Source organism: Parasteatoda tepidariorum, chromosome 5 (assembly GCF_043381705.1).
Source record: "Parasteatoda tepidariorum isolate YZ-2023 chromosome 5, CAS_Ptep_4.0, whole genome shotgun sequence".
Lineage (NCBI taxonomy): Eukaryota > Metazoa > Arthropoda > Arachnida > Araneae > Theridiidae > Parasteatoda > Parasteatoda tepidariorum.
Window position 1 is genome coordinate 90675275 of NC_092208.1, and position 10876 is coordinate 90686150.

The 10876-nt window shown below is 30.2% G+C and overlaps 1 protein-coding gene across 3 annotated transcripts in view; it reads left to right on the top strand.

Moving 5' to 3' along the window:
• LOC107452399 (cilia- and flagella-associated protein 206) overlaps positions 1 to 10876 on the top strand; it is a gene marked incomplete in the record, with an annotated part of 26899 nt that overhangs the window by 13254 nt on the left and 2769 nt on the right. Inside the window, 4 exon segments of one of the 3 annotated variants that reach the window (XM_016068868.4) lie at positions 2402 to 2548; positions 4396 to 4623; positions 6837 to 6977; positions 7569 to 7657. In XM_016068868.4, coding sequence (XP_015924354.3) covers positions 2402 to 2548; positions 4396 to 4623; positions 6837 to 6977; positions 7569 to 7657 — 605 coding nt within the window. 3 annotated transcript variants of the gene reach the window in all.

Here is a 10876-nt window from a genome sequence, read left to right on the forward strand (position 1 = left end):
TGAAAGGGTAGCAGTCATGGTGAGTGATGTTAGGCCACGCAGATAGCAGTTGGAAGGCAAAAAATATTTTATTAGCTTCACATAGTATATTTAAGACATTTTCTAGCAAAGGCGGAGCTCAAATTCGCACTCAAAAACTGTGTGCTTAAGTTTTTATCTTAGGGAAAGTAGCAAAGGAATTTCCCTCTATTTTATTATATTTGAGGGGAAAAGGGAAATCCCAAGGATTACTATTGGTTTATAAAATAGATCAAGCGTTTCCCACACAGAGCAAAGGGAAAAATGTCCTGCTTTTAATTAAATGCATACTTGAGCCAATTTAATCCTTCCACTCGGCAATGACTATATATATATATATATATATAATCCAATTTATACTATTATTTGACCTGAATGATTTTAGATGCACATATTTTTTTCCAATATCTTGTGTATTGCATCATTTTTATGGTCCCAATCAATGAAATTCTCTAAGCAGGAGAAAAAAATTCCAATTATAAATTGTGTATAAATGTTGTTACACCCCTAAAACTCTTATGAGTGTGACATGTATATGTGTGTGACATCCTACTAATCTCACTTATTACTAAAATATTCTATTCTTTTAGCCAATTTACTGATAAAAGAATACATTTGTGTTTGTAAAAGAACAGAATAGTTGAAAATGAAAACTTTACAAATTTTATAAAGTGAAAAAAATTTCATCAATCAATCATCTATTAAATATGTGAAAATTGCTTGTAATTTATAATTTGTATACATTTTTATGAAATGTTTATAAATAAATTTCTTTATTTTATTTGATCAATTAAAATCTTGCATTATAGAAAGGTGCTGATTGCTCCTATTATGAACCATAAAATGCCCATTTTACTTTCCCAAAAAAATTCGACACTGAAAAGAAATTTTATAAAGTGAAAAAAAATTCATCAATCAATCGTCTAATAAATACATGAAAATTGCTTGCAATTTATAATTTGTACAAATTTTTACAAAAATGTTTATTAATAAATTTCTTTATCTTATTTGACTAATTTTTACTCAGAATTTTAAAGTTCAGTAACAATAATTTAAAAAAAAAAAAAAAGTATTTCTCATAAAAAAATAACTTTCTATACATGTTATGTTTTGAATTGTTTATATTCAATTATGAATATTGTAATGCTTTATATAAAACCTATGTTCCATTTTAGAAAATTTCTTTAAGTCATTCTTTAGTGTAAAATTTGTTAATGTAACAGTATCCCTAACTTTCATTTTTAAGAGTTGGCAGTTCTTTTATATTTGGTAATTCACAATCCATCTGCTGTATATTCATTGCCGAATTGTGAGGTAATTTTTTCTTTAATATTACAGAATAGTTAGCTCACTTCTTAATACAATCAATGAGTTCTGTGACATAGGGACAGTAAAACACGCCCTGAATTTCTTTAAAATGGTAAACATTTGCTTGTCTCCCAGTTTTTTAAATGTCCAATAAATTCTTTAATACATAATAATGTTATTTTCACGAATTAAAATAATTATGTAAGAAATAACGAACAAAAAAACACAGGCTGAAACTTAAACAAATAACTATTTTTGATTCATCAGAAACTTAGAGAACATTCCAACTGTATCGTATTTGACTAATCTGCTTAAATTTTTTACTTTATAACCCATGGTGAACAGCTGACCCATTTTTGAGTTTATGACTATCAATGCTCAACTTCATAGAATTGTAATTTTGAACGCAACTCAGAAGACAAAGGAATTCTTGGATGAAGTATTGGAATAAATGTGTCTTCGTGGTGGACTTTTTGATGGAACTAACGAGCATTATATAAAAATAAAAACCAAAACCCTGGATTCTCACCCATGATAGGTCTACGACTGAGGATATTTTTCGTGAGCATTGTGGTCAATGGAAGATGGGAGCAGAATTCTTATCGACCAGCCATCGGGGGGGATTCAAACCTGGGTCTCCTCTATGGAAAGTCATTGCTCTACCTACCGATCAATTGTGGTTTGATCTATGGAAATTGCTTCTCCATTTTCAATATCAGATCAGATTCTCAATTTTCCAATGAATTTTTTGTATTAATTTTTATTTAAATGGAAAAGTTACAATACAGTCGGTGCAGTGCGAGATTATATTTTTTATTTAAAAGTAAATGTTTATTATAAAAACATTTTATTTATCACAAAGTAGTTTGTTTTCATAAAATGAAAGAAAATTTGTCCAGCTTCTGTTATTTAAACATATTGAATATTTTCTACTTTTTCCATACAGCCATGGTTTTAGAAATCGCAGTGCGCTTCAGTTGCACCATGTTACAGAACTCCCTATAATGTTTTATTTTATTTATTATTATGTTTTATTTATGTAATGTACGCATTCTTATAGTTTGTATGATTTTAGAAGTTCTATGACCTTGAATTGAGAACAACCCCTGAATTGTCCCAGTCATCTGTTGAATTGAACTATAAAAATGGCTGTGAAATTGAGACTCAGAGATTAATGCCAAATGATGTCAAAAACTTTTATAAAATCACCTTAGAATTCCAAGTAATGTTAAAATTTTCAACTATTTCTCTCACTTTGCATTTATTACTAACTATTCATATCAACAACAGGATAAATTGTCACTCATAACTTTTCATATTCATTTAATTTCATTGTATTGGTTAAAAGATTTCAGATTAATTGCTGAAGACTATGTAATGACTATGTAATTCATTGAAAGAAAAGCAATTTTTTTTAAATATATCCTTATATTTTTATTTATTTTTTTGCATGTAATATAATTTTTGTGTTTTGTTAACCATCTCGGACTTATTTTTTAAAGCTTTTTCATTTTAATAAATTGATGCGATGTGCAAGCTAGTCAAAATTTTAAATTTTGATAAAGTTCATTTAAAATTGGATTAAAGTCTTAGTGGCTGTTTTAAATTCGCAAAAGGTTTCCAAAAAAAAAATTTTAATCAAAACAACGAACTTCACTTTTTTCTTAAAATTCAACTGAGGCAAATCAAAACTTGAATTAAAAGAAATATATTTCCATTTTTTTAAAAAGAATTTTACTCAGAGATGAATAGTTGTGTCAGAAAATGTTGTAATACAGAGTTTCCTCAACCAAACTTTAATCTCTAGATTTTTGGCAATGATTCTCAAAAAAAAAATATGTTTTAAAAAAAACTTGATCATTTTTAATTTCAAGCATGCAGAAAAAATGGAAAACATGGATTTAATTGATTCATTTTTTCCTAATTTTTGAAACTAATACTTATGTTTGGGTTTTGATCAAATTTAAAGATTTAATGATCAATGAATAAGGTTCATTTTTAAATAAATCTTAAAGTAATTTACTCATTTTGATATTTTTTATAATAAAAAAATTTTTAGTGCAAATGTTTTTTAATCTTTTATTTATTTATTTTTGTTTACATTTGTTTTAATTTTTGCCTTCAAATTAAGATGTTGATTTTTTTTTCTTCAAAATTTTGAAATTAGTAATTTTATCTTAAGTTTGTATGCCTTGTAAGTTGTTAATATCATATTGGAGAAATTAATTTCAGATAATAATTTTTTCTCTTCTAAAACTACACTATCTGGCCATTAATGACCGGACACCCCTCATTTCGGATACATGAGGTGCTAGTATCAAATCAGTAGGGCGTAGGGCCGCCACGCGCCTAAATCACTGCTTTAACCCTTCTAGGAAGGCTATCCACTAGGTGTTGGTACACGGCGGCAGGTATTGCCCGCCATTCCTCCTGTAACATGGCGAAGAGTTGAGTGGTGGTTTTGGGGCATTGTGGTCTGGCCCTCAACCGGCGCTCCAACTCATCCCAGAGATGCTCAATTGGATTGATGTCGGGACTTTGGGATGGCCAGTCAAGCTCTTGCACCTCCATTTCATCAAACCAATCCGTGATGGCATGTGCTTTATGAATGGCAGCATTATCGTGTTGAAACACAAACGGGCCATTACCGAACTGTTGCAACAGGGTGGGCAGCGCCGAATTGTCCAGGATGTCTCTATACCCTTCTGCGTTCAGGGTTCCACGCACTAACACCAAGGCTCCAAGGCCAAACCATGAAAAACAGGACCAAACCATAATTNCACCACAGGCTCCGTATTTATTCCACCAGGGCGAGTCCACCTGCCGTTCAAGGGGTGTCCGGTCATTAATGGGTAGATAGTGTATTTCGAAATACCCAAAAACTCTAAAACAGTTGACCTAAAGTTTAAAAAATGGTGATTCAGACCTTTTTAAAGCATTCGGCCTATTTCCGTGACAAGCTTATTGTAACTTGCATCTTCCAATGAAGTAATTGTAAATCTTATAATTGGATTAAAGGTTAAACTTTTCTGCAAATCTTGTTAAATTTCAAGATAAATTATTTTACAGGATTTCTGTGCCTACTATTGCAGTATGGGAATACTCGTTCCATGTAAAAGAGAATTAGGAATTATTAGGCATGGAAATGCATGCTATGGGTTCTCCACAATGGACGCATTTGAATTCTTCGAAAAGAAACCACTGGATTGTCTGAATGCCATAAAGCAGCATGTACTCTCCATGCCTGAACTCATCCTAACTATAGGCATGGAGAAAATCTTCAATCTATCTATCACAGTAAGTCTGATTTGAAGTTTAGTTGTTTTTATCTTATTTTAAAACCAGTGTCGAACAATTTTTTTTTTGTCAATTTCATAGCCTTGTAATTTTGATGGACAAAGGAGCACCTGGATAAAGCATTGACTCAAACTAGCCTTTTTATAACCGTTATTGAACAGCCGACCCGATTTTGGGTTTATGACTACTAATTTTCTATTCCGTAGATTTGTAATTTTGAACCCAATACAGATGACAGAGGAACTCTTGGATCAGGTATTGAGATAAATTTGCTTTCATAGAAGACTTTTTGATGGAACTAACCCGCACTTGCGTTACATGGAGAGGAAAACCACGAAAACCTCCCATGGTTAGCCTGACGGCAAGGGGACTCTCGCCCATGATCCATCTACCACTGAGGATATTTTTAAGTCTGCACTGTGGTCGGTTTTGAGCTGGGTGTGGAATTTGTATCGACAAGCCATCGCTGGAATTCGAGCCCAGTTCACCTCATTAGAATGTGAACTCTCTATCCCCTGAGCCAACTAGATTTTGTTTAGAACTTTGTGATGGAATAAACCTGCATTTGCGTTACATGGAGAGATGGATCACAGCATAGTCCCCACGCTTATCCCGTGATCTGTCTACCACTTATCATATTTTGCATCAGCACTGTGATCGGTGCCAGCTAGAAAAAGAATGCGAATTGTCCAGCTGTTGCTGGAATTCGAACTTGGTTCACTTCATAGTGAACATTTTATCTCCTTAGCCACCCTGGTTCTAATTTAAGTGTTAAAATTAAATTGTAGTCACACTTCTATTACTGATAGACTATCTTATAAAGGGATAGACAGTTTTATGTCCACGCCTTTTGATTTGGTCCTTTAATTGTCTCAAATATTAATACGAATACCAATGAGAAAAGGTAGCAAAATATATTTTTTGACAGTTTTCTGTGAAAGCTAAGATGTAGTTTAGCTTGTCTCAGAGTGCCAGATTCTTACCATTGTGTTTATGGTTAAGAACTCAGCATGAATGAAATAAATGAAAAACTATGAAATTTAGTTATTGGTTTCTAATGAATTTTAAAATAATAGTAGGAAAGAAAATTTCCATAACCAAAAATAATAAATAGTAAAAAATAAAACATTAACACTCCAATCATAAACATCACATTAATCTGATACTGTATTGGAAACTTCAATAACAAATTCTAATTCCTGAATAATTATAACAGTGGACTTTTGTGACAATTAAAAAAATTTGAATTTCTATCTTCTTTTATTTCAATATTTGTCACAATAAATATTTTTATAATTATATTTACTCATTTACATTAGATTTTTTTTATTTATTGTCTGCACGCTTGTAAAAAAATTTAAATATACATGCATAAATCATTATTATTACTTTCAAATAGAATCTAAGCATTCACTCTGCATTTTTTGCGACTACATTATATGAGCCTTTAGTGCCTGGACCCTGTGCACAATATCTGAAGAGATATTAAATATATGTTATTGATATTTATTTTTAACACTGTTATCAATAGTTGATCTGCATACTAAGTTTTGTGAAATATTATTAGTCTGATTTATTGCTTTAATGAGCTAAAATATTTCAAATTCTATGCTATATTAAAATGAATAATATGATTCGAATTCAATGTTCTTGCCCATTTTCAAAATAAACTATTAGTATTCAATTCAAGGTTCATAATTTAGAATTTCTTTATTGCTGTGAGAGGTAATATTTTAATAATTTATACAAATTTTACAAAAATTTCAGAATTTTTTTTTTAAAAAAAGGTTACTTTTTTTAGTCAAGACATTTTAACGTTGAAAATTAAAAACGGTATATTTTTAAAAAAGGTCACTAAACCGAAAATTTTGAATCTAAGTTCACCATTGTCAGGCCTTAAATACAACTTCAAAGTGTCACTGTGGTCAATTTTATTTAGACGTTTTAGTGGACACATAATTATTTAAAAAATGCATAAATTCATACATATAATTTGTACCCTCAAATTATCTCTGGTTGTACCTCATACAAAAAACTACTCCCTGCTGTCTGCAAATCTACAAGTAAAAAATTCTGTGTTGTGAACATATTTCGTGGGCATACTTCTAATTTAATACCACTCAACTTTTCTAATACTCTCTATATAACAAATACTAATTGAAGATAAATGATGCCCAACACATTATTTTTTTAAAGTTTTGGTTTAATTTCAGAACGTCTTCAGCTCCCGACATATTCGACCTATTTCAATTTCAGACAGTAGTGCTCAGACGATGCTTCATCCATTGGAAGAAAAAATAGTTCACAGCTATCATTGGAATCAGTGGAAATTGAGGAAAAAAGCATTACAAGCCGTAAGATGTTTTCATTTTCTATTCATGTAGAATGATTCCTAATATCTGCCCTTTGCATACATTTTTGGATTAGATTTTTTATCAAAAAATTCGAAACATGTGAGATTTCAAGTTAATTTAAGCAGAGAAAAAAACTAAAAAAAGTTCTTCAACCTCAATTTTATAAATGTTAATTTTCTTAATTTATTTGGTTAATTTTTTTAAATGTTAACTTTTTTTTATAGTTATGTTTTTTTTTATCCCTATCATCTTTAATTTTTAACTCTGCCCTATATGTTTATTTTCGAAAAGTAAGCAAAAGTGAATTTAAAAGTTGAAAATGAAACTATCATTACAAATATGCTACAAAGAATTCATTTCTGACAAAATATTAAGGGGAATCGTCTAAAAAATGAATAAAGGCAGTCTATATCATAAAGTTTTATCCCTATCATTTCTAAATGTGTGGGAGCAAACATGTGTTTACAGAAGTAGAATTATAACAATGTAATATCGAAAAAAGTTTTATAACATCACCTATGAAATGGCCATTTTTTTCTCACATAAATAATAATTGAGTACAGTTTTTGTTCATATCTGTATTTATTTTAGGTGGACCTTATGGATAAAAAAACTCATTCAACACAAACAGATACGAGCCATTTTAGAAGAGAAAATCATAGCCAAGTCTATTTGCCTAAGTGAGTTTTCCATGGCTTTATAGTCAATACTCAAAAAAGAAATAAAAATATTGCATGTTAAATAACTGGTTGAATTTGTATTTATAAAGACAAGTTGAAGTGATTGAATTAAAAAGCTGACTTATGATACAGAAGTTAATTAATGTCAAAGTTAAAAACAAGAGGGAACTTTCTTACGTAAGCAGGGAAAGGGATTATGGTTTGCTAATTTTTGCTGAAAAGGAGGAGGGGGGAATCCAAAATTGCGAAATATGTAATATTGAAATGACCCCCTAGTGGTAAAAATATTGAGTTCGACCCTCGGGGCGGGCAAGGTTGACTCAGCCTTTCATCCCTTCAGTGAATCGATAAAATGAGTACCAAGCATGCATGGAGACTAAACACTGGCGGTTCCGCGTTCGGCTGACCACCCAAGCGGAACATCTGCTCCGACACCCCCGAGTCCAAGGTCATGAAAACTGAGATGGGTAGAGCAGGCCTTGGCCCTCTATGTGCTGTCGTGCCACTCAGTTTAGGTTAGTGGTAAAATATAAAATCTCAATAAACATGGCAGGTCCAAATTTGGGCTCCCTAATTCATACTAAAGTTATATTCCATAAAGTGGAGTCTCTCTGTAACATTACCGATTGGTCCCAGTTGAAAGGTTCACTATAGGAAAAATTTTGTTTTACCGAGGTTAAAAATTTTAGTAGGGTGACCCGGGGTAATTCACGATCACTCTGTTTCTGGGGTAAATAATAATCACCTAAGTTTTATTTTAATTAAACTTAGGTGATTATTATTAATTTAAAAAAATTATAAAAAAATAATTTTAAAAAATTATTTTTTTCTAAATTTGAGACATAGACAAGAATGCTTGTACACTTTACAAAAGTATAACTACATTTACTTAATAATAGCTTTTTGTTTTATCTAACAAAATAAGTATCTTTTAAACTGCTTTCTGTATTTTCCATTTCAAAGATGGGTTTCAAAATGTGCATATTTCTGCAAAGATCCCCCTCATTCTCTTAATAATGAATATTTTGAGTTAGTTTCTTTTTCTTTGATATAAAAGTAGTGGAAGCTTTTGTTTAATTGTTTCACATCAACTGTAAACATTATAATTGATTATAGGAAACTATATCAAATGTTGCCCCCTACAGATGGGGTAATTATTGATCACTGGGGTAATTCCTGATCATTGTAATTTCTTCTCATAAATAGTATATAAAATAGCTTATAAATAGCTAATTGTCTTTTCTTAAATAACAGTTCATATTTATTAAGTGGAATTTTTGTTTTGAACAAAATTTGTTTTTAACTGTATACAAGACTGTATTCTGATTTGCACCATTTCTGGTTTGTCTTATCTTGCTTCTATCTTAATTTTATGTGTGTACATCGTTAGAATAATTTTTTAAGTTTATAAATTAGCCTAGTATAATTGTTAGAATAATTTTTAAGTTTATAAATTAGCCTAGTATAAATATGGTGAGAAATTATAAGCCTAAAAAGGATACTAAGCTTCTAGAAAACAAAATTAGTGAATTTCTTTTTATGATTGAAAATGAAAATTTCAATATGAGAGCTGCAGCCAGAGCTGTTGGTATACCTTACTTAACTTTACACTTTCCCTTAATGAAGTTAAAAAAAATCCAGCAAAAGTAACCCATGTGGGAACTCTCTTATATTTCAGAAGAACATGAGAATGAGTTGGCTGAGTGCCTAAAATGTATGGCACGATGCAAAGAGTTTTGAAAATTTAAAGTGTTAATCGTTCTTCTTGCTTTTAAATTAATCGTTTTATTAGCTGCTTAAACATATATTTTTGGTTTATTTTTTGATCTTGATGTCTTATTTGTTTACCATTTATGTCTTATGTCTTATTTGTTACCTTTGTATAATTACCATTATACAATTATTTTCAAACAGCCCCTTTACAATAAAAACTGGTGATCAGTAATTACCCCAGAAATGATCAAGACCAGAGGTAATTCCTGATCACTAAAAATTTAAAATCTTTTAAATTCTAATTAGATTTTCAAACAAAAAAAAGTTAGCGTAGGACTCATCTCATATAGCCTCAAACTTCCAGTAAATATTAAAATTCCATTTTGAATAGTTTTTTCACAAAATAGATGTTTGCATTTTTTGATCAGGAATTACCCCAGGTCACCCTAGTTTTTTTAACAAAAAAATTTCTGAGGAATAATTTTAAAACTACAGAGATATGCAAAAGTCTTCAGCCAATGCATTTTTATAATTTCTTTTAGCATTTGGCTGCATATATATATATAACTAAAAATATATGTAAATTGTTTATAAGATGCAAGTAAAAGCTGTTTTGCCTTAAAAACATAAGGCTGTTTTAAAACACAAGTAATTTTTATTCGTTTTTTTTTAATCAAATTAAAATGATAATATAGTGATCGGAGACTTTTGCTTGCCACTGTATATCATTATGACGCTCGTTAAAAATTGAAGCTGATACATATTATTAATCATATTATCATATTAAAGTGCTTTTCATATTAAAGTACTTTGTGTTCTACAGATCCTTTTATGAATCTTTAAACTTATATACTAAGCAGCGCAATATTTCTGTGAAACAGATAAATATTAATGCTAAAAAGTAGTTTTCAAATATAAATACCTTAAATCATAAAAATGTACTTTAACGTAATTATTACATATGGAAAAAACTAAAATTATTAAGAACATTTGAAATAAAACTCAACATATTTATCGATGTTGGTTTGCTATAAGTATTGTAATGTTAACGCGGTATATAGACAGTGGCGGATCCAGCGGGGGGAGGGTCATAGGGATCATGACCCCTACCATGACCATGGATTTGTACCCGCCAATCAATATGTTGTTGAAAATTTTAATAACTCTACCAGTTAGTGCAGCAACAGCAGAACGCTCCTTTTCAACTCTTCAACGTCTCACAACTTGGCTTAGAGCAACTGAAAATCAAGAACAATTAAATGGACTTGCATTATTAAACATTCATCGAGAAATTTATTTGGATGTTGAAAAAATCATTGACAAATTTGCCCAAGTTTCTATGAAACGCGTTACATTTATTATTTAAAAATTTTGAATACTTGAATTATTTATGTATTGTTCTATTGTTCATTACGAAAAAAATAAATGAGAAGACTAACATTAAAAACCACAGTTTTTTTTTTTTTTTTTTTTTTTTTTTTTTTTTTTTTTTTTTTTTTTTTTTTT